Source organism: Xyrauchen texanus, chromosome 48 (genome assembly GCF_025860055.1).
Source record: "Xyrauchen texanus isolate HMW12.3.18 chromosome 48, RBS_HiC_50CHRs, whole genome shotgun sequence".
Classification (NCBI taxonomy): Eukaryota; Metazoa; Chordata; class Actinopteri; order Cypriniformes; family Catostomidae; genus Xyrauchen; species Xyrauchen texanus.
Window position 1 is genome coordinate 464,321 of NC_068323.1, and position 27,500 is coordinate 491,820.

The window sequence follows — 27,500 nt, forward strand, 5'->3', positions numbered from 1 at the left end:
GTGTGTGTGTGTGTGTGTGTGAGAGAGTGTGTGTGTGAGTGACAGTCTGTGTGTGTTCAGGAAATCAAGCTTCTCTTAACATTAAACACAGATCTGATGTATATGTTCAGATGGTATACTGTATATATTCTATAGTTTCATCAGTGTCTGTAAACTGAGAGGGAAGTTAAACTGCAGGATAGACATGTGTGTCTTGTTTATGTGTTTATGTGTGTTTGAATGACAGATATGAGGTCAGTAAACAGATGTTTACATCCATCTACACCCTGCTGTAACTCCACACTCAACACAAAACTCTGGAGGACTTCCTGAAGCTCATGTCAGAGTATAAACACACACACAGGTGTCAGAGGGGCGGGGCTATGAGTGCACTGCAGGTAAATGTGTGACTCCTCCCCTGTAACATCACTCAGGTGTGTGTGTGTGTGGACACAGAGAGACCTTCATCTGCTCCTCTGTGGATCTCAGGTGAGTCTTCTTCACCTACAGCAGTTTGACTGATTCTCATTCAGATGAATCTATAACAGACATTTACAGCACATGATGAACTATACTCCACTGTGTGACCAGGACTTGAATGTTTTTGTTGATGTTAATCTTTTAGAAATGCATGAGTATGTGTGTCCAAACCTTTGACTCGTGCTGTAAAGAAAAGCCATTTACTCACTCGATGGGTCTTCAGACCAATCCGACACCACAGACGAGGGAACTGAAAGAGTAAAAAGGCAGTGTTATACTTTTGAACAGATGACATTGACTGCATGTTCTGAACGGTTTGGAGCCTGATTTAATGGCATGTTAACTGTATGGACTGTACGCGGGTTTATCCTGTGCGTTTGAACATCACACTAAATGCTTATTAAGTTAATCTGGAGTGTATTTGAAGTCTCTGTTGTTCTAAACTGGAGTCTGTCTCTCTCAAAATCCTTCACAGGGTTTCAAAGAGGAGCGGAAACGGATTTCTGAGGATCTATCATCGAAGACGATGGTGTTTCCTCCACTCTTTAATCCATCTGAACACACACACCGCTCTAGATACACTTCCTGTCTGCGATGCAATATTGATAGTAGCGGTGTTGTAGCACTTGTAGCCTAGATTTGTCAACATGGATGCATCACTCCAGGACGCACATTGCCATCTTGATAGGAGCAGCGTGTGTTGCGGCATGGCTGCCTCCAGAGGGACTGACATGAACTCTCAGCTTCACTCGGAACCGCTCGGTCACTCCTTGCCTCTGTATTTGTACCCGACCCACGTGGAGCAGCGGGTTTACGATGGCTCGTACTATAGCGGGGCGTCGCTGTTGTCGTACCTGCCACCGTTCCATGGCAGCTTCGGCGTGTACGACTGTACGTTTGAGCCCGCTTTCATACAGAAGCGAAACGAGAGGGAGCGTCAACGCGTGAAGTGTGTGAACCAGGGATACGCCAAACTCCGCGACCACCTGCCGAACGGGACCACGGAGAAGCGCTTGAGTAAAGTGGAAACGTTGCGAACGGCCATACAGTATATAAAGTATCTTCAGGGACTCGTGGAGAACCCAGAGCGAGGGGGAGAGAACGGAGGAGGAGCGTCTCCCGTTTCTGAATCCTCATCCGAGGAATCTGCCGGGAGTTACAGAGACGTTCAGACTCGGACATGAGGGCACAGGGGTCACAACGCCCCAAAATCAACACGACAATCTGTTTCTGCCCTTGAACTCTCAGTGATCATGCGACCTGTGCTTTAACAGCTTTCTTGAATCTAAATAAACCTTAAATGATATCTTATAAATTATATTAGATGATTCTTTACCGCTACTGAATCTATAGCTCCACAGTATTTGTATATTTATCTAAACATTCCTAAAACAAGACAACTTTACTTGAGAAGAAAAATGATAGAAGATATTTTGTCTTGCTTTTAAGAGAATTCGATCAAAATTTGGTGCGAGTCAGCGGTCAAAAACACTCATTAAAGTGGGTCTGGGTATCTCAGCGAGTATTGACGCTGACTATCACCGCTGGAGACGCGAGTTTGAATCCAGGGTGTGCTGAGTGACTCCAGTCAGGTCTCTTTAGCAACCAAATTGGCCCGGTTGCTAGGGAGGGTAGAGTCACATGGGGTAACCTCCTCGTGATCGCTATAATGTGGTTCTCACTCTCGGTGGGGCGTGCGGTGAGAATAGCGTGAAGCTAACGGGAATGCGCTCAAGTCACGTGATAAGATGCGCTGATTGACGGTCTCAGACGCGGAGGCAACTGAGACTTGTCCTCTATAACCCGGATTGAGGCGAGTCACCACATCACCACGAAGACCTACTAAGTAGTTGGAATTGGGTATTCCAAATTGGGGAGAAAATAAAACAAAATATTCATTAAGAAAAGGAATTTTTGCAGCGTAATATTGTGAGCTTGCAGTATGAATTGAATGTGATTGATACGACTGGGTACCAAATAATAGGTCTACAAATACAATAAACCACATGTCTCTATTGCAACCAGTGCAGCTTGATTTCTCACGCCAGATCTTTAAAGAATAATTCAGAAATCTCTTGAATTATTGACGAATCACTGAATCTGTCAGAGCGGAATCACAGCATGAATGTTTGTATGACCACATTTATAGAAACACAAAAGAGTTTTGTTGTAATAAATGATATTTTAATTAAAGATAACATTACAATGTTACAACAATAGTATTGTTTTGTTTAGTATGTAATAAACAGAACTCTGTAAGAAACACTGCACAGATGTAAATAATACATCTTGTAATGTTTGTTTTCATGTTTTCTGTTTGTTTTTTTAAATAAAGAGTTTTAATTTGGCGATTCGACAAAACGATTTCAATTTTTTGCCTAATTGACAACGGTCTCAATAATCATTGTGCCAATCAGAGAGAGCTCATAAACAGCTGTAAGAAACCAAAGATCACCTTGAATAATCTTTAAAATACAAAACATAAGGCACTTACATTGTCAATTACACAGGATACAAGTAGAGATCACAGTCCTCTCGGTTCAACAAGCAAGAAAACAAAGGAGAAACTGTGGGCACAGGTGCCCGTAATAAGGCCTGATTGGCATGAGATTGATTGGGTGGAGCTGGGTGCTGCCAGGGAAATTAAGGGAGGAGGCATGTGGCACTTGCTCTGAGGATACAGCATAAAACAAAGGGAAACTTCCAAACAATGAAGAATTTAGACACCAACGCTTCATAATAAATCTAAATACATTCACTAATCAGCCCTTACTAATTATCCATCATTCTTCTGAAGTTATTTTTAATTCGTTTTGCATTAGAAACTGTGAGAACGGTTAGAAATGTTTCCCAACGCATTACTTAACATTAACAGTTGTTCTAAGATAGAAAATAAAAACTTAAAAAGTTCAGAAGATGTTTTTAAACACTTGCCTGTGTCTATAATACTGCTCAACCTTAAACCGTTATAACCGTATATATACAGTATTTTAAAGACGATGGTAATAATTACAGTTATTACGGAATTTTCACCAAAAGAGAAACGCGTGAAAAATAAATATAGTTTAGATATTTTCATAATAATTTTTTTACTTTTAAATTAGTCCTCAGAAATCAGCTCCAGCGCCTCAGCAGCTCTGCGCGCGCTTCCCGCCCGCACAGTGGCCTCACGTGATCGCCGCGCTTTTATTGGATTATGTCGGTTAATCCCCGCGCGTCTCCAGGAGCTTCAGACATTCTGATGCTTTGAGTGCAGATACTCCAGTAAGTAACATATTTATATACAATATAAATTATATTTATAGCCGTAAACTGTAAATAATAATAAGAGTTTTTTTAAATGACAAAAATACAACTATTTAAATTCAAACTGAACGGCAACAAAGGACATGTTACCGTTTCTCTATAATCTATGGTGAGTTATTTAGCTGTATAATATATATATATATATATATATATATATATATATATATATATATATATATATATATATATATATATATATATATATACACACACACACACATAAATCAATGTCTTATTTTGTAGAATTATCCTAATATTTGAATTCCTTGGAGCCGAAAAAGAAATATGCAATTTGTTTTTAAAAATACTCAATAATTTTTGGGTAATTATGTTTGTTATATGAGTGAATTTGAAATGCTGTTTATTGATTTGTTTCATTCCTTTGAGCCAGTGTATTTTGCAGGACAAATGCTTGAATTTTGATTAAGAACAAACTCCCTTCAGTAAATAAACACATGTTGCTGGTTTAAGACTGGTCACTGGGTGTCTGTGGGGTTAAACTGGACCTGCGGTCACCATATGGTCACCTGCCTTTATATACACTGACTGAGTAACAGGTGTGCAGAAGATCATGACAGAGGAACATTCAACAGGTGGTGCATATCTGTCCAAATCAGTTAAACTCAAAATATCATTTTTATTATTGTGAGAAGAAAACATTCGACCATATCAGGTTATTTACCTTTTTAACGTCCAGGTTATGGGATGACTGTAGGCGCAGAAGGCGGAGTTAGTAAGTCTAATGATGGTAAGGAGGTGTGGCCTGCACAGCCACGCCCACCATCGCATGACCGGGTCACACTAGTGGTTGATGGGACTCATTTTGTGGTGGATCCGGCGGTTTTCACCACTTACCCGGATACAGTGCTCGGGAGGTACTGAACATACACATTACACTGAATGAGCTCAAATGTATGCTGAACACATACTGTAAGTTTTGCTGAACTCATCGGTGTAACTGAACTCTGTGTGTATTTTTCAGGATGTTTGGTCGAGCGCGTCAGCACAGCTTCACACGACCCAACTCTAAAGGTGAATATGAGATCGCAGAGGGCATCGGAGCCAACATCTTCAGAGTCATCCTGGTGCGTTCACTCACATCTTCTCTCCAGTTCACTGCTGGTTTGATTATATGTTAAAATAATTATATGTCATCTTTTAAGGATTATTATCGTGTCGGCATGCTTCACTGTCCTGAAGGTGTTTCTGTGGCTGAACTGAGGGAGGCGTGTGATTATCTGTGCATAAACTTCGATTACAGCACCGTCAGATGTAGAGACCTGAGTGAGTCACAAACACATGCGGGTGAATCTCATGAAACCTGTCATATTTCACCCTAAAACCACAAGGAATTTATTTTGCACATAGAAGACTATTTTTACATTTTATTGCATTGTGACATTATCTTTAAGACAGTTAAACACACGTACCCTTCAGTTCTTGTTAGTATATTACTGTAAATATATATTCTCCCCAATGTGGAATGCCCAAGTCCCAATGAGCTCAAAGTCCTCGTGGTGGCATAGTGAGAGAGCGCGCATGTTCGCTTGACACAGAGAGAGCGCATGTCCGATTAACACCGAGAGAGAGCGCATGTCCGATTGACACCGAGAGCGCGCATGTCGGTGTCAATTGGACATGCGCTCTCTCTCGGTCCGATTGACACCGAGAGCGCGCATGTCCGATTGACACCGAGAGCACGCATGTCCGATTGACACCGAGCGCGCGCATGTCCGATTGACACCGAGAGCGCGCATGTCCGATTCACACTGAGAGCGCGCATGTTCGATTGACACAGAGAACGCATGTCCGATTCACACTGAGAGCGCGCATGTCCGATTCACACTGAGAGAGCGCATGTTCGATTGACACCGAGAGCGCGCATGTCCGATTGACACCGAGAGCGCGCATGTTCGATTGACACAGAGAGCGGACACCGAGAGCACGCATGTCCGATTGACACCGAGAGCGCGCATGTCCGATTGACACCGAGAGCGCGCATGTTCGATTGACACCGAGAGAGCGCATGTCCGATTGACACCGAGAGAGCGCATGTCCGATTGACACCGAGAGAGCGCATGTCCGATTGACACCGAGAGAGAGCGCATGTCCGATTGACACCGAGAGCGCGCATGTCCGATTGACACACAGAGCGCGCATGTTCGATTGACACAGAGCGCGCATGTTCGATTGACACCGAGAGAGCGCATGTCTGATTGACACCGAGAGAGAGCGCATGTCCGATTGACACCGAGAGAGCGCATGTCCGATTGACACCGAGAGAGAGCGCATGTCCGATTAACACCGAGAGAGAGCGCATGTCCGATTGACACCGAGAGCGCGCATGTCGGTGTCAATCGGATATCGCTCTCTCGATCCGATTGACACCGAGCGCGCGTATCGATTGATACGCTGCGCATGTCGATTGACATCGAGCGCGCATGTCCGATTGACACGAGCGTGCCGATGCGATGTCCGATTGACACCGAGAGCGCATGTCCGATTGACACCGAGAAGCGCATGTCCGATTGACACCGAGAGCGCGCATGTCCGATTGACACTGAGAGCGCGCATGTTCGATTGACACAGAGAGCGCATGTTCGATTGACACAGAGAACGCATGTTCGATTGACACCGAGAGCGCGCATGTCCGATTGACACCGAGAGCGCGCATGTCCGATTGACACCGAGAGCGCGCATGTCCGATTGACACCGAGAGCGCGCATGTCCGATTGACACCGAGAGCGCGCATGTCCGATTGACACAGAGCGCGCATGTCCGATTGACACCGAGTGCGCATGTCCGATTGACACCGAGCGCGCATGTCCGATTGACACAGAGAGCGCGCATGTCCGATTGACACCGAGAGCGCGCATGTCCGATTGACACCGAGAGCGCGCATGTTCGATTGACACAGAGCGCGCATGTCCGATTGACACCGAGAGTGCGCATGTCCGATTGACACCGAGAGCGCGCATGTCCGATTGACACCGAGAGCGCGCATGTCCGATTGACACAGGGAGCGCGCATGTCCGATTGACAGAGAGCGCACATGTCCGATTGACAGAGAGCGCGCATGTCCGATTGACACAGAGAGCGCGCATGTCCGATTGACACAGAGAGCGCGCATGTCCGATTGACACCGAGAGCGGGCGTCCGATTGACACAGGGAGAGCGTGTGTCCGATTGACACTGAGAGAGCGCGCATGTTCGATTGACACAGAGAGCGGGCATGTCCGATTGACACAGGGAGAGCGCATGTCCGATTGACACAGGGAGAGCGCATGTCCGATTGACACAGGGAGAGCGCATGTCCGATTGACACAGAGAGCGGGCATGTCCGATTGACACAGAGAGCGGGCATGTCCGATTGACACAGAGAGCGGGCATGTCCGATTGACACAGAGAGCGCGCATGTTCGATTGACACAGAGAGCGCGCATGTCAGATAGACACCGAGAGCGCATGTTCGATTGACACCGAGAGCGCGAGTGTTTGATTGGTGCATTTGATCGGTGCACCCCTACTAAAAACTAAATGGTATTACAGTAATTTAATCTAAAACAATAAAACAAAATAATGCCATTTCTTTTGATTTTAGGGTGCAATAATAGATCAAACACACACATGTTGAAACTCAATCATCCTTCTGTCCAATCAGGTGCTCTGCTGCACGAGCTGACCAATGACGGCGCTCGGCATCAGTTTGAGGTGTTTCTGGAGGAGTTGTTGGTTCCAGCGATGGTGGCGAGTGCTCAGGAGGGAGAGAGAGAGTGTCACATTGTTGTTCTTACAGATGATGATACTGTGGACTGGGATCGTGATAATCCACCACCAATGGGTGAAGAACATTCACAAAGTGAGCACTGTACACACTTATTCACACAAAGTCCTCAGAGTACACGCCACGTTTGATATGATGCAAATGAAAATAAGGGTGAGCAGGCCATTTTTGGAGATCGGCAGGTCGCATCTCAAATGCATCACGGATTTGGTGTGATCTCAAACTAGTTTCATCCATTTTTAATTCTTGTATAATTATTTAACATGCCGTTTTCATGGGAAAATTTACTCTAGGGTAACATGAGTCATTAAAGGAATGTTCTGGGTTCAATAGAAATTAAAGGTGAAACATGCACTTGATGTTATATATTTTCTGTGTTCAGTCCTGTACAGCACCAAACTCTACCGGTTTTTCAAATACATTGAGAACAGAGACGTAGCGAAAGCTCTGCTGAAGGAGAGGGGCCTGAAGAACATACGCATCGGCATTGAGGGTAAACAAACACACAATCAAACACTGTTTACACATGAGAAAGCAGCATGAAACCCTCTTCATGTGTGTCTCAGGTTACCCCACCTGTAAGGAGAAAATGAAGCGGCGTCCAGGCGGAAGGTCAGAGGTCATCTACAGTTATGTGCAGCGTCCGTTTATCCAACTGTCCTGGGAGAAGGAGGAAGGGAAGAGTCGACACGTGGACTTCCAGTGCGTCCGCAGTCGCAGCGTCCCCAACCTCATCACTGCCATGGGGGAGGTGCCTGCACGAGCTGGGGCCACGCCCACGCCACAAGTCGATGAGCTGGATCGGCTGAACGGCCCCGCCCCTCCCGGCCTTGACCAATGAGCCTCTTGAGCAGTGACTAACGGATTAAACTGGTCATTCTCAAATGATCTAGAGTCAGTTTAATATAGCACTGGACTGAACTGTGATAATATGTAAAGTCCAAAGTATACTTGGGTAAGATGCCGGCGCTAGGCATCTACGTACAGGAAACGTGGTGCAAATATCTGTCATTAGTAGAGTGCTCGATCACTGAACACATGCGGCACTCTGAACTATTTAGCTGAATTATTTGCACTAATAAAAGGTAAATATTACACTAAATATGGTAAAAGAAATCTGAAAGCACTGTAAATCCCAGCATCAACCATCACCCCAAAATTAGCCCCAAATTATGAATTTGTTTTTTTCTCCCAATGTGTAACGCCCAATTCCCAATGCGCTCTAAGTCCTCATGGTGGCATAGTGACTCAATCACTAAAATCACTCTCTTCGGAGACCGTCAATCCGCGCATCTGATCACGTGACTCGTTGTGCATGACACTCACAGCATGTGGAGGCTCATGCTACTCTCCACGATCCACACACAACTCACCACACGCCCCATTGAGAGAACCACTAATCACCACCACGAGGAGGTTACCCCATGTGACTATACCCTCCCTAGCAACCGGGCCAATTTGGTTACCCATGTGACTCTACCCTCCCTAGCAACCGGCCCAATTTGGTTACCCATGTGACTCTGCCCTCCCTAGCAACCGGGCCAATTTGGTTACCCCATGTTACTCTACCCTCCCTAGCAACCGGGCCAATTTGGTTACCCCATGTGACTCTGCCCTCCCTAGCAACCGGCCCAATTTGGTTGCTTTGGAGACCTGACTGGAGTCACTCAGCACACCATGGGATTCAAACTAGCGAACTAGCGTACCCCAGGGGTGGTAGCCAGCGTCTTTTACCACTGAGCTATCCAGGCCCCCCAAAAAGTAATTACAAACTGAACACACAAGGGGGCAGAGGTGCAAGGGGGTAAAGGGGTAGTTTGTGAAACGCTAACCCCTCGTCACTTTGCGCTTCCGTCAAGCGTTGTAACGTGACGCTCAAAACTTCAAACGGTTTAACGTTTATCATTTCAAAGCACCGCTGAAATCAAAACAACGTGTCCTTTGTGACGCTTTTCATGTTCCAATCAACGCGCCTTTTGATGCTGGTGTTGAGCGGGTCGTTGAACCGCTGGCACGCGCCATGTGGACGCAGACTGCCGATTCGGTGTTCACATTAACTATATTGCGGAGATGTTTTTCACCGAAGTGTCTTTGAGCTGTATGTGGCTTTGAATAAAACAATATCTGCCAAATAAAACACGAGGAAGATCCGTCTGAAATGTGCTCAATCTTCTGAAGCCTACAGCGCCACCTAGTGTCAAATCAAGAACATTATGAACGCACAAGAGCAACTGTATAGCAGCTACTGCCTAATATTCATAAAGACACTTTTGAGCAGTTGAGTTCATTGAATGCTGAATCTCTTTCAACACTAGCGTTGTTTCTTTACCAGGAATTTAACAATTAAAAAAGAGTATCAGAGTATAAAATCTTTATTTCATGTTCACAAACATTCAATGCATCTGTGGACTCGATTGAAAAACGAATACTGGAGATATTTAAACACACACACACACACACACACACACAAGTCGAACTCCAACCTGTCGTCAAACATCCATCTTCCTAAACTACAGCTATAAATGTACCGTTATATTGAGAGTATTGAATGCTATTCCATCTCATGCAGCCAGTGGTATTATAAACGACTCTTTAAAGCACATACTGCAGTCTGGAGGCGCAGAATCGTCCATTTGTTATCATTACGTTTATGTGGTTTTGAGTTACAGCACTTGTACCATGTGACCCTCCGATCGTACCTTTGACAGTCAAATCAGTACCATTCAACATTCATATACAAATAAAGCTGCAAACCAATGAAACTTGAGAATAAGTGATATTAAAGCTCTGATAACCCACATGCAAACAATATATGGATAAACAATATGGCTGATCATACATCTGCTATGCATTTACAGGATTCCACCCGTCATTTGTCATCAAACTGAAATATGCGACTGACTTCACTGAAAGATGAGTTTCAGCGAGGGTTTCCACGGCAACATGACAAGTCATACAATATATATCATTATGCAAATCCTAACACGACTAAGAGCACTTCAGCTACAGACCTGTATAAACACAGACGGACAGAACTGCGAACGTTTTCGGGGGGTGATCTATAAAATAAAACCCCATTGTGAAATGTAAAGCACAAATAACAAATACAAATCAATTAAAATCCAGCGGTGGAAAGTGCTATCGGAGCACAGTCTGATATAAAGATGTTTTCTTCGGTAGTGTCGAGACGTGAGCATGAACACTAAATCCTCACTGGAACGATTCTGTAATCCTGCAGTGGAACGCTCCATTAAATATCAAAAGCTCGGCCTAGAGAAGAAAAAGGGTGTTTATCTTTTGCCCGTCTTCATGTAGGATGGAATGGCTCCTCTGGCCGTCAGACCCTCGAAGCGTTTGTAGGTGTAGTTGATGAAGACCCAGTCCTTGTTCTTATACTCAGACACCGGATGACTGCTCACCACCGCTGGACCTCAACAGAGACATCACAACATCAACGCATTACAAATGCACAAGTGTGAAAGTGATAATCTACTTCCTGTGGGTGTGTCAATCCGATCCCTACTTCAGTAGTCGGGGCACTGATCAGGGAGTCGGATATTTCTAGACTCTTTCCCAAAAGTGTTTCAGCTCCCTAACTACAAGAGAGCGTCATTCCTCACCATGTTCCTTTATCGAAAACGAACGATAGTGTCATTTATACGAGGATGGTATGATTGTCTGCTTCCTGTTTGTCTGCTTCCTGTTTGTCTGTTTCTTTTGTGTCTGCTTCCTGTTTGACCATCTTATCTGTTTGTCTGCTTCCTGTTTGTCTGCTTCCTGTTTGTCCATTTCTTTTGTGTCTGCTTCCTGTTTGTCTGCTTCCTGTTTGTCTGTTTCTTTTGTGTCTGCTTCCTGTTTGACTATCTTATCTGTTTGTCTGTTTCCTGTTTGTCTGCTTCCTGTTTGTCTGTTTCTTTTGTGTCTGCTTCCTGTTTGACTATCTTATCTGTTTGTCTGTTTCCTGTTTGTCTGCTTCCTGTTTGTCCGTTTCTTTTGTGTCTGCTTCCTGTTTGACTATCTTATCTGTTTGTCTGTTTCCTGTTTGTCTGCTTCCTGTTTGTCCGTTTCTTTTGTGTCTGCTTCCTGTTTGACTATCTTATCTGTTTGTCTGTTTCCTGTTTGTCTGCTTCCTGTTTGTCCATTTCTTTTGTGTCTGCTTCCTGTTTGTCTGCTTCCTGTTTGTCCATTTCTTTTGTGTCTGCTTCCTGTTTGTCTGTTTCTTTTGTGTCTGTTTCCTGTTTGACTATCTTATCTGTTTGTCTGTTTCCTGTTTGTCTGCTTGCTGTTTGTCCATTTCTTTTGTGTCTGCTTCCTGTTTGTCTGTTTCCTTTATGACTATCCTATCTGTGTGTCTGCTTCCTGTTTGTTTCTTTCTTTTGTGTCTGCTTCCTGTTTGTCTGTTTCTTTTGTGTCTGCTTCCTGTTTGTCTGTTTCCTTTTTGTTTCCTGTTTGACTGTCTTATCTGTGTGTCTGCTTCCTGTTTGTCTGTTTCTTTTGTGTCTGTTTCCTGTTTGACTATCTTATCTGTTTGTCTGTTTCCTGTTTGTCCATTTCTTTTGTGTCTGCTTCCTGTTTGTCTGTTTCTTTTGTGTCTGCTTCCTGTTTGTCTGTTTCCTTTTTGTCCATTTCTTTTGTGTCTGCTTCCTGTTTGTCTGCTTCCTGTTTGTCCATTTCTTTTGTGTCTGCTTCCTGTTTGTCTGTTTCTTTTGTGTCTGCTTCCTGTTTGTCTGTTTCCTTTTTGTTTCCTGTTTGACTGTCTTATCTGTGTGTCTGCTTCCTGTTTGTCTGTTTCTTTTGTGTCTGCTTCCTGTTTGTCTGTTTCCTTTTTGTCTGCTTCCTGTTTGTCTGTTTCCTTTTTGTTTCCTGTTTGACTGTCTTATCTGTGTGTCTGCTTCCTGTTTGTCCATTTCTTTTGTGTCTGCTTCCTGTTTGTCTGTTTCCTTGTTATTTGTTTCCTGTTTGACTATCCTATCTGTGTGTCTGTTTCCTGTTTGTCTGTTTCTTTTGTGTCTGCTTCCTGTTTGTCTGTTTCCTTTTTGTTTGTTTCCTGTTTGACTATCCTATCTGTGTGTCTGTTTCCTGTTTGTCTGTTTCTTTTGTGTCTGCTCCCTGTTTGTCTGTTTCCTTTTTTTCTGCTTCCTGTTTGACTGTTTCCTTTTTGTTTCCTGTTTGACTGTCTTATCTGTGTGTCTGCTTCCTGTTTGTCTGTTTCTTTTGTGTCTGCTTCCTGTTTGTCTGTTTCCTTTTTGTCTGCTTCCTGTTTGTCTGTTTCCTTTTTGTTTCCTGTTTGACTGTCTTATCTGTGTGTCTGCTTCCTGTTTGTCCATTTCTTTTGTGTCTGCTTCCTGTTTGTCTGTTTCCTTGTTATTTGTTTCCTGTTTGACTATCCTATCTGTGTGTCTGTTTCCTGTTTGTCTGTTTCTTTTGTGTCTGCTTCCTGTTTGTCTGTTTCCTTTTTGTTTGTTTCCTGTTTGACTATCCTATCTGTGTGTCTGTTTCCTGTTTGTCTGTTTCTTTTGTGTCTGCTCCCCTTTGTCCATTTATTGTGTATCTGTTTCTTTTGTGTCTGCTTCCTGTTTGTCTGTTTCCTTTTTTTCTGCTTCCTGTTTGACTGTTTCCTTTTTGTTTCCTGTTTGACTGTCTTATCTGTGTGTCTGCTTCCTGTTTGTCTGTTTCCTTTTTTTCTGCTTCCTGTTTGTCTGTTTCCTTTTTGTTTCCTGTTTGACTGTCTTATCTGTGTGTCTGCTTCCTGTTTGTCTGTTTATTTTGTGTCTGCTTCCTGTTTGTCTGTTTCCTGTTTGACTAGATTCTGTGTGTCTGTTTCCTTTTTGTTTCCTGTTTGACTATCTTATCTGTGTGTCTGTTTCCTGTTTGACTATCTTATCTGTGTGTCTGTTTCCTGTTTGACTATCTTATCTGTGTGTCTGTTTCCTGTCTCTCTGATTCTTTTGTGTCTGCTCCCCTTTGTCCATTTCTTTTGTGACTGTTTCCTTGTTGTTTGTTTCCTGTTTGTCTGTTTCCTTGTTAATTGTTTCCTGTTTGCCTATCCTATCTGTGTGTTTGTTTCCTGTTTGCCTGTCTCTTACTTGTAGGCTGCAAGATGTCTGATTCTGGAAATTCGTCGAAGTTTGATGTGTCATCGATGCTTTTGATCTCAATCGGGATTGCAGCAGGTCTCTCTCTGTGAACGAGTGGTGAAGCATTGTGAGAAAAATAACTCTCCAAATAATAATAACGTAATAATGGAACAGATCATCTGTTAAACCTGATATGGTCGTAATCGACTCCTTCAAAGAAAGCGTTTCTCTTGATTTCTTCAACACCAGCTGCTCCGATCCGATGATCAGCTTCACAGCAGAATCTCAGGATCAGTTCTTTGGCTCGCTCTGAGATCGGGACCTCTGGAGGAAACACCAGCGTCTCTTTCCAGTTCATCACCTTCTTGTAGGTCTCCTGAGGCGTTTCTGAGCAGAACGGAGGATAACCTACCACAACACAACACTAATGTCAACCACCACAATGCTCTTTAGTAATGCTCTTCTACTATACTTCTATAGGACTGCCACCACAGGTAACATCTCATTTAAAATATATACAAATGGAAAACAGTAATATTATCAGATGCTGATCGATTAAAGGCGATAGCAGATAGTATCAACATACTCAAAGTGACTCTCATTTGCATATATTTTGCTTCGTACCAATCAGCATCTCGTACATAATGACGCCCAGGCTCCACCAATCACAGAGTTTGTTGTAGCCGGTCTGCATGAAGACCTCCGGCGCAATGTAGTCCGGCGTTCCCACGGTGGAGAAGGCCTGAAAGAGGCGGAGCAACATAACACATCACTTCCTGTGTGCTTTAAACAACTAATGAATGATGCAGATTTAAACACCAACCAGCTGTCGACGATTTCTTTTCCATGTTTCTGCTTTCCTCTTAGAGTTCATGTGCTGAAACGCTGAGAGAAAAACACACGTCGCATTATAAAGACTACAGAGAGAGATCATTCTGCAAAGCAACAATTCTTTCTGTGTTGACGAAACAGGAACATGACTCACTGAGGTCATTGGATTGGCTGTGATTCAGGTTCCGGTAGAACTCGGTCCGATGAGCTTTTTTGAGCCCCGTACACAAGCCAAAATCAGACAGTTTGACATGACCCTGAAACACACACACAGAGTTGTGATGAAACGCACCTCACAGCCAATCAGAGCGCTCGCTGAGAGGAAGCAGAGCAAAAGCAGAAGACAGCAGAGGAAGAGGGCGTCGGTCATTGAGTCACTTCCTTTTTCTTTGACATAATCACACCACACAAATGTGAGGGGAAATAAACAATCGAGTGTTTTAGTGCACACTTCAGTGTAATTTCATTCATTCCTGCTGCCATGATCGATAGCGTCTCATTTAGTGTTTTTCTGCTAGGCAGTCAATCAGAATTATGTTTAAGAGAGATATTTGTATATATTTACTATTATAGTGCATCAGTACATGTGCCGGGCAAATACCGCTAAGCTTTGTGAATAAAGCGCAAACCATAATAAGCTAATTAGCATGGGTGGTGTGTTTGCGCTGAAAGAAAACTGACCATGACTTAGTTTAAATACTCGCGTTACAGCGCTATTTCAACACATTTAGCGTCTGGTTAAAAATGGATTGCGGGTGGTAAGTGAATAAATGCCGAAACTTTACGCTAGAACGTGACTGCAGGCGCTTCTAGCTACACAAGCTCGATTTAACGCGATGTTGCGTTCCAAAATGTGTCAGACCCCAATTCATAACAAGTGTGAGTGTGCGTTGCATTCTCAATGTTGCCACAAGGGGAGCTATAGTGGACATTTGTCAGAACTGTCCGCTTCTACGGTGAGTTTCCTCTTGCAAGTCAACTACTGTCATGGCGGAGCAACAGTATGAAGAGAATATTGCTCGGCCGATATGTTTATAGTAACTTCTGAATAAGTAAATGTTATGTACGTTCAAACGGATCATGCTTTGCCAAGCGTTTGCATCTGCATACACGTACTTGTGTAAAGTATGTTTCTGGTCTAAACGCGCGGTCACATTTACCTTTGCATGCCGCAATTCCGCGGGCGAAGGCGGCACCAGCAGCCTCTTTTTAATGAGTGAAGTTAAAAAGCAATTTGCCACTAATATGAAATCCTTGTCCATTGTTAATATTCAGTGCAGCGGTGTACGAAGCTCCGCCCACACAGAGGTCACCGCCAAACCAAGCAACTTCCTGTTGGTCAACATGGCGAATTCGCCTGTCAAAGTTCACCAAACGAATTCCACAGTGCAAAGGTAAATGTTACCGCGCCTTCAAATGCAGGTTTTTGCGCTGAAACGCCATGCGCTAAACTGTGCTATAAAACCAACACGCAGTGACGATGCCCAGAGACGGTTTAGCAGAGACGGGCCACTTCTACTGAGAAATTATAACGCACAACAGATGTAGAAAAGGAAGTCCCGCCTTACAGATAGGTCAATCAACGAATGTGCCAGCGCATTAGCTACACAAGCCGGATAAGTAGCGCTTTCTTTGGCATAATCTAAGGTAAAGATGTGCGATATGTGATACCAGTTAAATGCGTTCTTTTCTCGTAATCATGACCAAACGTTTGGAGACTTTCCCCCACTAGTATACCGCCCAGGAGCGCTCCAATGATGGCCCCCAAGTGGACTAACTTGCTAAAAAGAATTTGCGATGCCAATAATGAAACTTAGAAAATGGCTTAAAGGTTTTTGGTTTCAATGTGGATTTTGGAGTTATTCCAATCTAATGTTTGATCCAAACCCGTCCATCATAGTGAAAGAGGCTGCAGTTACTGCGTTTTGCCTTTGGAGGGCAGTAAAGCCTCGTAAAGGTTTAGTTCAGTGAATTCGCCACAGTGTTTGACCTTTGAGTCCAGTAGCACGTTGTCTGGTTTGATGTCTCTGTGTATGAATCCCAGCTGGTGGATGAAATCGATGGCCAGAACCGTCTCGGCCACATAGAACTGAGTTTCCTCCTCCGTCAGAGTGTCTTTCTTCATCAGTAGAGTCATCATGTCACCTGGAGAATTCACACATTGTGTTACTGACACGACCTCATCACCACAGACGGACATCGCCGTGAAACACTATTAGATCAGTAGTTATAAACTCACCTCCAGGCAGAAACTCCATCAGCAAGTAAAGATTCATTTTATCCTGAAAACTGTAGAACATTTTCACAACCCAGAGACTGTCTGCCTGAACCAGGACGTCTCTCTCTGCACGGATGTGACCCACCTGACCCAAAGAGATAAACAGGGATTTCATCTTCATTCGTAATTCAGTCAGGACATGATCGCAGCGTAACCCCATGATCTCTCATGTTAATGCCGTTTTCTTGAGTTTTTCAATAAGATGTGTGTTTGGTAGTGTTATCATTATGTCGATTTTTATAACAGTTTATAATTAAACTTTCGTTAAGCGTCACCTGTTCTTTCTGCAGCATGTCGGCTTTGCGAAGGATCTTCATGGCGTAAACGTGCCCGGTGTCTTTCTTCTGAACCAAACGCACCTGACAACAGCACAAACACACATATATATATGTACAACACACACACACACTGATTCATTAGTGTGTCATCAGCGCTCATAATCACCTCGCCGAACGCCCCTCGTCCAATCACCTTCAGAGACTCAAAGTCCTCCAGGCCCAGTCTGGTTCTCTTCAGCCGGAGGAACTCGGTCTCTTTACGAGCGTGCTGAGAGCGCCGCACACACTTCTGAAACACAACATTATTGCCTTTATTGTCATTGCCTATAACAACGAAATTTAAATTGCCCTTCCCATGGTGGTAACACATAATATGACAAAACGACATCAATACAGAAATACATTATAAGAAAGAACAGATAAAATGATAAAAATAGCTAAAATATAGTCATTAAAAATGCAGAGCAGTCTAAATGCTCATGAGTTCAGGTATTTTATAGCATTTGGATAAAAACTGTTCAAAAGTCTAGAGGTGCGACCCCGGAAGGATCTGTAGCGCCTTCCAGATGGCAGCAAAATAAAGAGGCCGGAACAGTCCTGAATTATATTTTTTGCCCGTTGCATGCATCTGTGGTGTGATATATGTCCACGAGTGAGGGGAGCTGTGTGTGAATAATATTTTGTTCTAAACATATATATATATATATACACACACACACACACACACACACATATATATACAGGTGAAACTCGAAAAATTAGAATATCGTGCAAAAGTTCATTAATTTCAGTAATTCAACTTAAAAGGTGAAACTAATATATTATATAGACTCATTACAAGCAAAGTAAGATATTTCAAGCCTTTATTTGATATAATTTTGATGATTATGGCTTACAGCTTATGAAAACCCCAAATTCAGAATATCAGAAAATTAGAATATTGTGAAAAGGTTCAGTATTGTAGCTCAAAGTGTCACACGCTAATCAGCTAAACACCTGCAAAGGGTTCCTGAGCGTTTAAATGGTCTCTCAGTCTGGTTCAGTTGAATTCACAATCATGGGGAAGACTGCTGACCTGACAGTTGTGCAGAAAACCATCATTGACACCCTCCACAAGGAGGGAAAGCCTCAAAAGGTAATTGCAAAAGAAGTTGGATGTTCTCAAAGTGCTGTATCAAAGCACATTAATAGAAAGTTAAGTGGAAGGGAAAAGTGTGGAAGAAAAAGGTGCACAAGCAGCAGGGATGACCGTAGCCTGGAGAGGATTGTCAGGAAAAGGCCATTCAAATGTGTGGGGAGCTTCACAAGGAGTGGACTGAGGCTGGAGTTACTGCATCAAGAGCCACCACACACAGACGGGTCCTGGACATGGGCTTCAAATGTCAAAGCGTCTTACCTGGGCTAAAGAAAAAAAGAACTGGTCTGTTGCTCAGTGGTCCAAAGTCCTCTTTTCTGATGAGAGCAAATTTTGCATCTCATTTGGAAACCAAGGTTCCAGAGTCTGGAGGAAGAATGGAGAGGCACACAATCCAAGATGCTTGAAGTCCAGTGTGAAGTTTCCACAGTCTGTGTTGGTTTGGGGAGCCATGTCATCGGCTGGTGTTGGTCCACTGTGCTTTATTAAGTCCAGAGTCAACGCAGCCGTCTACCGGGACATTTTAGAGCACTTCATGCTTCCTTCAGCAGACAAGCTTTATGGAGATGCTGACTTCATTTTCCAGCAGGACTTGGCACCTGCCCACACTGCCAAAAGTACCAAAACCTGGTTCAATGACCATGGTATTACTGTGCTTGATTGGCCAGCAAACTCGCCTGACCTGAACCCCATAGAGAATCTATGGGGCATTGCCAAGAGAAAGATGAGACACATGAGACCAAACAATGCAGAAGAGCTGAAGGCCGCTATTGAAGCATCTTGGTCTTCCATAACACCTCAGCAGTGCCACAGGCTGATAGCATCCATGCCACGCCGCATTGAGGCAGTAATTAATGCAAAAGGGGCCCAAACCAAGTACTGAGTACATATGCATGATTATACTTTTCAGAGGGCCGACATTTCTGTATTTAAAATCCTTTTTTTATTGATTTCATGTAATATTCTAATTTTCTGAGATTCTGAATTTGGGGTTTTCATAAGCTGTAAGCCATAATCATCAAAATTATATCAAATAAAGGCTTGAAATATCTTACTTTGCTTGTAATGAGTCTATATAATATATTAGTTTCACCTTTTAAGTTGAATTACTGAAATTAATGAACTTTTGCACGATATTCTAATTTTTCGAGTTTCACCTGTATATGTCTGTATGTATAGTTACAGCACATTTATTTCCAAAGGTTAGTTAAATCTGACATAACCTCCCTTTGGAGACAGTCTAATTAGTAAAAAAACGGTTAATATACCATTAATAAGTGGTGGCGTTCCGCAAGTATCAGTGTTAGGGCCAATATTGTTGTCTTTAAATATGTCAGCTATTGATTCTCTGATTTGAAAACACAACATTTATATTCATTGTTATGCAGTTGCTAATTTAAATTGTGAATATCATGACAGGAAGCTGGTTCAGTCTTGTTTTAATCAGTTAAGGAACATTTCCAAGGTGAGACATGTTTAGAGAGAGATTCAGAAAAGCTAATTCATGCTTTAATTTCGACTGCCCTTGATTGTTGTAATGCAGCGTTTCCAACTATTAATCAATGCACTTGAGCACGGTGACAATCAGTGCAAAATGACCAGAACTAGGTCTTTTAATCATATTACTCCAGTTTTAGCTTCTTTGCTAATGGATGTAAAACTAAAGGTGATAGAGCGTTTGTAGTGAACGCCCCTCAATTCTGGAACAGCCGGCCCTGAGATATTAGACCTTGTTTATATAAGTCTCATTTAAAAATGTATTTGTATAAACTTGCTTTTACTACTATGTGAATGATTACTAAAAGTAAATAATAAAGTTATTATAATTATAAAGTAATGTTTTCTCTAAGGTGGTTTGGGGTTGTAGCCTGTAGTCACTATAATTAACTTTATATAATAATAAAATAGAAGTCTATGATATGAATGGTGCCTTTATATCTCACAAACTGCAGGTTTATTTCTCGTAATTACGTTAGCATGATTCTGTAGATATGTGTCGTTTAGTTAGCTAAATATAAATGTGTGTAATTGTTGTGTAAATAGAAGTTCACTTCTTCATCAGGTATTCCCTCCTCATCCATGACTTTCTCCAGTTTTTGCTGCCTGTGAACAGAATGTTCTAGATTACTTGATGACATTGTACACACACACACACAGAGCTCTTTTAGTGATATAAATGCACTGTATCTCATGACCGAGTGTCCCTTCAGCACTATTGTGTTACACAGGACTGATGTAATATAACTGTAAACGGTCAACACTAAAATACAGAAGTTGTGAAACTGTGTAGCGTCACACTTGACAAACAGAGCAGAACACAACTACACAAACACGCAGAAGGGCCGTTTGTTTACGGTTTGGCTTCTCATGGTGAAAATGGTGAACAAATATATTTTGGAGGTTTTTCCAAAGAAGTAGAGAGTCAAAAGTTGTTAGCATGTTAGCATGCGTGTACCTCATCTCTCTCTCCTCGTGTTGTGTTATGAGGTTACTGTAGAAGTTTTCCAGAGTGACTTTGGCCATGGTCACTCGCTCCTTTGTGTGATTACTCATTAATGAGCTGGAGGCGTGGCCTCGGGTCGCCATGGTTACCTGAACACCACTTAAACACCGGACTGCTGGTCTGGAACCGGTTTGAATGCAGATCTGTGCCGAGGACACAAGAGGTCAACCAAATAAACACAACATCATTTGCATTTAACGGACTGAGTGAAACACAAACGATACAAATGAATGCATTTAATAACTTTCATAGGGCATTTAGTGTACATATGGTTTATATAGTGTCTATAGTGCATCATTTATATACTGTAGTTCCCATCCTTCATTTCATTAATATCGTTTATAGTAATAATTTCTCTTACATTGGTGTTCATATAGTGCATATTGTTTATTTGTTTAAATACAGTTCATGTCGTTCATATTGCTCATATAGTTCAAATTGTTCATATAGTTTATATATATATTTGATATCATTCATATAGTTTATAGTTAATTTAGTTTGTATAGACTTCATATAGAGTTCAAAAATATTTTATATTTAGTTTATGTTGTTCATATAGTTTAAATATATAGTTTTTATATATGTTAATATCGTTCATGTTGTTCATATAGTTTAAATATATAGTTCATATAGTTTATATAGATTATGTACAGTTGAAGTCAGAAGTTTACACACACTTATGTTGATGTCATTAAAACTCATTTTTCGAGTCAAACCTTTAGGCAATCAGCTTCTGATAGGCTAACTGGAGTAAATTGGAGGTGTACCTGTGGATGTATTTTAAGGCCTACCTTCAAATTCAATACCTCTTTGCATGACATCATGGAAAATCAAAAGAAATCAGTGGAAAATTGTGGACCTCCACAAGTCTGGTTCATCCTTGGGAGCAATTTCCAAACACCTGAGGGTGCCACGTTCATCTGTACAAACAATAGTACACAAGTATAAACACCATGTGACCACACAGTCATCACACCGCTCAGGAAGGAGACACATTCTGTCTCCTAGAGATGAACGTAGTTTGTGTGAAAAGTGCAAATCAATCCCAGAACAACAGCAAAGGAGCTTGTGAAGATGCTGGAGGAAACAGGTGGATGAGTATCTAGATCCACAGCAAAACCAGTCCTATATGGACATCACCTGAAAGGTGCTCAGCAAGGAAGAAGCCACTGCTCCAAAACCACCATAAACAAGCCAGAATACAGTTTGCAAGTGCACATGGGGACAAAGATCTGACTGGAGAAATGTCCTCTGGTCTGATGACACAATATTGAACTGTTTGGCCATAATGACCATCGTTATGTTTGGAGGGAAAAGGGTGAAGAACAGCATCCCAACAGTGAAGCATGGGGGTGCAGCATCATGTTGTGGGGGTGCTGCAGGAGGGACTGGTGCACTTCACTAAATAGATGATGACATCATGAGGAAGGAACATTATGTGGATATATTGAAGCAACCTCTCAAGACATCAGACATGAAGTTAAAGCTCGTCACAAATGGGTTTTCCAAATGGACAATGACCCCAAGCACACCTCCAGAGTTGTGGTTAAATGGTTTAAGGACACAAAGTTAAGATATTGGAGTGGCATCACAAAGTCCTGACCTCAATCCCAGAGAACATTTGTGGGCAGAACTGAAAAAGCGTGTGTGAGCAAGAAGGCAGAGAAACCTGACTCAGTTACACCAGTTCTGTCTGGAGGAATGGGACAATGGAGTCATTGGTGTAGAGGGAGAAGAGTAGTGGGGAGAGCACACATCCCTGGGGGGCACTAGGGCTGATGGTACAGGTGCTGGAAGTGAATTCCCCCAGTCTCATTAACTGCTGCCTATCTGTCAGAAAGCTGGTGATCCACTGACAGATAGACGTGGGAACAGAGAGCTGGGGTAATTTAGTCCGGAGAAAAGCTGGGATGATGTGTTGAAAGCCGAACTGATGTCCACAAAAAGGATCCTTGCGTATGTCCCCGGTCTGTCCAGATGTTGCAGGACATGATGCTCGATAAGCAAATTGAAGGGGATCCAGAAAGTGTCCAGTGTTGTCGTTCAGGTGGGCCAACACCAGTCTCAAATGACTTCATGACCACAGACAACACAGCGATGGGTCTGTAGTCATTAAGTCCTGTGATTTTGGGTTTCTTTGGGACAGGGATGATAGTGGAGCATTTGAAGCAGTAGGGAACTTCACACTGCTCCAGTGATCTGTGAAGATCTGTGTGAGGATGGGGACAGCTGGTCAGCACAGGATATTAGACAAGTGGGTGAAACACAATCTGGGCCCTGTGCTTTCCTTGTCTTTTGTTTCCAGAAGACCCGGCAGACATCATCTTCTCATATCTGAAGTGCAGGTTGAATAGCAGGAGGTGTTTATGTGTGTGTGAAGAGCAGATTGGGTGCGGGGTACATAGTTGGGGGATGGTGTCTTGCAGTTAGAAGGAGGAGGTGTCGCTGTCATAATGTGGCAGCCCATTTCAGCTTATCGTGGCCCGTTCGGCCCCGTTTCACGGCCGGCCCACCGGGAAAATTCCTGAACTTCCCAATGGTCAGTCCGCGCCTGCTCTTCGCCTTCAACAGGATATTCAGTGATGTATTTCTCATCTTTCGCCGTTGTTTCACCATAGTTGAGAATGAATGCAGCATCTTCCTCATTAAATGTGTACCATGACACAGGATAATTCGATCAGTCCAACTTGCCATTCTCCTTTTAGGTTTGTCGTTCTCGCTAACCTGGTTGTATAACTAGATATGTAGGTCTTTTGTTTTTATGGCTTCTGTACGTCAACCAATACTTTCTGGTTGATCTATGAAGCAAACCAACACTAAGGTTTCCGGCCTTGTTTCTTTTAGTATGAAATTTAGTTTTCCTCATACCCTTTTGTGAATGGGCCTCTTACTTTAGAAGTTCTAACAATGTCGCCAACTTTATGTTTACATTTTGGGTTGACCCCCACTAGACCCATATAGATTATGAAACACCACAGATTAATTTTCTTTGTTCACATCAACCGGTCTCATCTTGATGCTTCTGTAACAGCTGTTGGTCATCTCACATCTAATATAATGTTTAAGAAGACACTTTGCCAGTCCTGTTGCACAGCACGTGTTCCCCATTTCAGTAGCACACTCCGGCGACTTGTGCGGTGCCTTTCCAGCGGTCAACGGTGTCATAGACAATCTGTTCGCTGCTGACATCCACAACTTTCTCTCTGACTTCACGAATGTCAATGCAGGTAAAAATGATTACCGTACAATCAGAAATCACGTTTAGCAAAACCCTTCATCTTCACGAAGAAACTCTTCACTCTTCTAGACGTTTAGGAGTGTTCAGAGCAGCCATTGTAGCAGAAAGTTGCAGCGTGTCTTCTGTGTTTTAACTACGGCATCTTAAAGCATTATTTCAACAACAAATTCAGGATGTAGGTGTGAAAGGCATACCAGGGATCAACGATGAGAGGTATAAAGCACACCACAAACAATCTCTGACACCAGACGACCGGCCAAAACACCCCAAGAAGATCATGTCCAAACATGTTCTTTAACATGACCATCCTCTACCTGTCAATCACGGGTGAAATTTGACATTTGACACATAGTACAGGTTATAACTACTCGTGCATCTTATCCCGTGACTTGTTGAGCGCGTTACCGTGGAGACGTAGCGCGCGTGGAGGCTTCACGCTATTCTCCGCAGCATCCACGCACAACTCACCACACGCCCCACCGAGAGCGAGAACCACATTATAGCAACCACGAGGAGGTTACCCCATGTGACTCTACCCTCCCTCGCAACCGGGTCAATTTGGTTGCTAAGGAGACCTGACTGGAGTCACTCAGCACGCCCTGGATTCAAACTCACGACTCCAGGTGTGATAGTCAGCCTCTCGTTTTCCCCGTTACTCCAGTTTCTGTGCAGTACAAGGCAGCAGAGTTTGAAAAGTCCTCATTCGTACGGGTGAGGAGATGTTGTCCGTCCGTGTCGTTAGGAAGTGAACGATGATTCGCTAGATGAATATTCGGCAGCGCTGTTTGAAACTGTTCAGCAGTTTGTCCCTTGGAAAACTGATTGGAAAACAAATGACAAAACACAGGACAAACAAACAAAACAACTGGAGAACTCCACACTGAGGCGGCCATCTTGAGAATAAAAAAATATATATAAATATATATATATATATATAAATCTCCTGAACACCAAATGAAAGACATTTGGTAAATTTTGTAGGAGAAACCCAACTTCTTCCATCACATAAAAAGTATTTTTCGATCAATAAAATGCATGGATGTTTTACAAAGAACATATAATTATGGAATGAGGGATGCTGGGGGCGGGGCTGCTCGATGACGTCGGCAGCGAGCGTTCCACTAAAGTAACAGATCAAACTTCACACTTAAAACACGAATATAAGAGCACTGGTGCGCTTTATAAATACCTGATTTAAAGACTCTCAGTGGGTTTCTTTCGATGTTGCCCTCGATACGCTCTTCTCTTGGCAATCAGACATGAAGTGACTCCAAAAAAAAAAAGGAAAAAAATGACAAAAAGTGAAGAAAAACACAGAAGAAACTGATCGAAAGTCAAATAAAACTGGTGTGTGTGTAAACGGATGAAAGTTCGGTTTATTCCGCTTTATTCCTGCCTCAGTAACAGAAGAATATATCAGAGAAACTTCTGCGAATGATGACGAATATCACCCGAAACAACAGAAATGAGATTAAACGCTCCACCCATAAAGAAAGAGGGCTGGATAAGTGCATTTTTACGCAATGTTTCCCCACTTTTAGAATAATAATCATATTATGTATTTTTACATTAAATCTAATGCATTTAGATCTTTTTGATATTTTAGTTATTATTGTGGTGGGTAAAAGTACGCAAAATAAAACAAGTAAATATATTAAGTACTATTTAATTTCTAAATAAATCATTAAATATATATATATATATATATATATATATATATATATATATATATATATATATATATATATATATATATATATTTATTTATCTAGATTTGAATTTCCCAATGTTCCAGTTAATATATTAATATGAAATAACACAATTATTTCTTGAAACATTTCAAAAGAGAATCAATGTTCTCTTAAAAGGCATTTATTCGTTTAAGTATTATTTAATTTAATTTGGAATAATTTTGTGTTTATATATATAATGCAGCATTGGATGGTTATTGATGAATCTCGCTGTGAAATTGACCAATATTGATGCACACTTTGTGTTGCGCAGATCAGCGCATGTATGATGCTCTTGAATCATTTGTGTTGCGCAGATCAGCGCATGTATGATGCTCTTGAATCATATGTGTTGCGCGGCGGCGGAAGTAACCGGTGACGTTGTGTTAGCTGCTCGCGCAAACCGGACCGGGACCGGCGGAACCGACAGCAGAGCAGAAACATCAGGATCACATCTGGTGCTGTCTCTGCGCTCTTCCTGCGGCACAATCTGGACTTTATCTGTGAGTATCGGGCGAGTTACGCAGCTAGAAGGTTAAAAGATCAAATAAACATTGAACCGGACCGGGACTCGAACCCTCACCCGTAAACACCGGGACTATTCGGTCCAGAGAAACCTGACAGACCACCGGAGACTGACCCCTGCGATATATGAGTGATCTGACCCGTTAGCACGGGAAAACCGACGGCATAAACACATAAACACATAAACACTCACTGTTATATAATAATGAGGCTAATTAACATATTCATAACCCTAAAATCCATATTAATGACCATAATTAGTATTGTTATTCCTGCCGTGTCAGTATTTTGACATGACAGGTCTTACTAAATGTACTGTGGTGGGACAGTAATGTGGTCAGATGGTAATACCATGGTACTTTAATAAATATTAAGGTATTTAGGTAAAAACGAGGTATTTGGTTCTAAAACATGGTCCTTTAAGGTACTTTTGGCGAAAGTGTGTGTATGTTTATATATCATTAATGATTATAATGTAGTTCTAAATGCACAGATGTACTCTGGTTAAATATCTCTATATCATTTCTTAAGAGTTTTGACCTTGTGCTTTGTTAACCGTTAATTACGCATATTAATTACGTAATGTTGATATGTTTTGAATATTGGTCTAAATGTGTTATTAATACACACTTTAAGACAAATAATCTGTCTATTTAGTCTCAATAGTTTGAACCCAGGACGTGCAGTGTGTTCTGGGGCGTGGTCTGTGTTCGAGGGGTGTGGCCTGTGTCAGAGGGGGCGTGTTTTTCTAACTTGCGAACAGGTGAAATGAGTCTCAGTTCTCTAAAATATTTGAAAATTGAACAAATTATTAATATTTATTACAACTGTTTTAACGTTTTGTACTCTCGGTCATGTTTGAAGGTGTTTTGCCACCCTGCAGTGGCTGTGTGGGCGGAGCAGTGGGCGGAGTCAGGCTCAGACTCCAGCTATGAGTGGGCTGACGGGGCCTCATGGGAGGTGGGGTGGGGGGCGTGACCACGGGCGGGGCATGGATTCAGCATGCTGGTTCGCCCCCAGTGCACTGAGGCGTCTGGTTGAGCTGCCGGCGCCGGTTCTGTCCCGTCACCAGCTTAAGCGTTTGGAGGAGCATCGCTACAGCAGCTCGGGTCGCTCCCTGCTCGAACCCGTCATGCAGAGGTATTGGGAGTGGCTCGTTCACACGATGCCACCCTGGATCGCACCCAACCTCATTACCGTTGTTGGCCTGGCAACCAACATCTTCACCACGCTGGTGCTGGTGTATTACTGCCCCACTGCCACTGAACAGGTACTGACAATTCACCTTATGCATACTAACAAAACCATGCATACAGTAATGGAAGTCTACAGACAAGCGCGTTGAATAAACATTTAA

General features: G+C 42.6%; 4 protein-coding genes across 8 annotated transcripts in view; 3 read left to right on the plus strand and 1 right to left on the minus strand.

Annotated features, from left to right (window-relative positions):
• Positions 1-8: 8 nt before the first annotated feature.
• LOC127639639 (achaete-scute homolog 5) lies at positions 9-2,276 on the plus strand. The gene has a single exon (XM_052121765.1). The coding sequence runs from the start codon at positions 1,107-1,109 to the stop codon at positions 1,641-1,643; it is 537 nt and encodes a 178-aa protein (XP_051977725.1). The 5' UTR covers positions 9-1,106; the 3' UTR covers positions 1,644-2,276.
• Positions 2,277-3,682: 1,406 nt separating this feature from the next.
• On the plus strand, positions 3,683-9,733 carry kctd20 (potassium channel tetramerization domain containing 20). 3 transcript variants are annotated; one of them, XM_052121760.1, is made up of 8 exons: positions 3,683-3,723; positions 4,157-4,358; positions 4,463-4,640; positions 4,748-4,850; positions 4,929-5,049; positions 7,426-7,623; positions 7,931-8,041; positions 8,115-9,733. In XM_052121760.1, exons 2-8 carry the CDS (start codon positions 4,337-4,339, stop codon positions 8,387-8,389), a joined length of 1,008 nt encoding a protein of 335 aa, XP_051977720.1. In that variant the 5' UTR covers positions 3,683-3,723; positions 4,157-4,336; the 3' UTR covers positions 8,390-9,733. The 3 variants fall into 3 exon arrangements, with proteins under 3 accessions (XP_051977720.1, XP_051977721.1, XP_051977719.1); XM_052121761.1 differs by having other exon boundaries at positions 3,698-3,723; positions 4,169-4,358; XM_052121759.1 differs by lacking the exon at positions 3,683-3,723 and having other exon boundaries at positions 4,091-4,358.
• A 357-nt stretch (positions 9,734-10,090) lies between these two features.
• On the minus strand, positions 10,091-25,349 carry stk38b (serine/threonine kinase 38b). 2 transcript variants are annotated; one of them, XM_052121747.1, is made up of 14 exons: positions 25,078-25,349; positions 21,442-21,570; positions 20,603-20,793; positions 20,199-20,250; positions 17,179-17,301; positions 17,010-17,093; positions 16,696-16,819; positions 16,447-16,601; positions 14,611-14,713; positions 14,449-14,510; positions 14,250-14,367; positions 13,814-14,033; positions 13,635-13,729; positions 10,091-10,978 (listed from the first exon to the last, which is right to left on the minus strand). In XM_052121747.1, exons 2-14 carry the CDS (start codon positions 21,472-21,474, stop codon positions 10,839-10,841), a joined length of 1,500 nt encoding a protein of 499 aa, XP_051977707.1. In that variant the 5' UTR covers positions 21,475-21,570; positions 25,078-25,349; the 3' UTR covers positions 10,091-10,838. The 2 variants fall into 2 exon arrangements, with proteins under 2 accessions (XP_051977707.1, XP_051977708.1); XM_052121748.1 differs by lacking the exon at positions 21,442-21,570.
• A 626-nt stretch (positions 25,350-25,975) lies between these two features.
• cept1b (choline/ethanolamine phosphotransferase 1b) overlaps positions 25,976-27,500 on the plus strand; it is a 10,661-nt gene continuing 9,136 nt past the window's right edge. For both annotated transcript variants that reach the window (XM_052121752.1, XM_052121751.1), the window contains exons 1-3: positions 25,976-26,121; positions 26,801-26,906; positions 27,008-27,413. In XM_052121752.1, the coding sequence (XP_051977712.1) occupies positions 27,075-27,413 (339 nt within the window). In that variant the 5' untranslated portion in view covers positions 25,976-26,121; positions 26,801-26,906; positions 27,008-27,074. The remainder of the gene's footprint in view (positions 26,122-26,800; positions 26,907-27,007; positions 27,414-27,500) is intronic.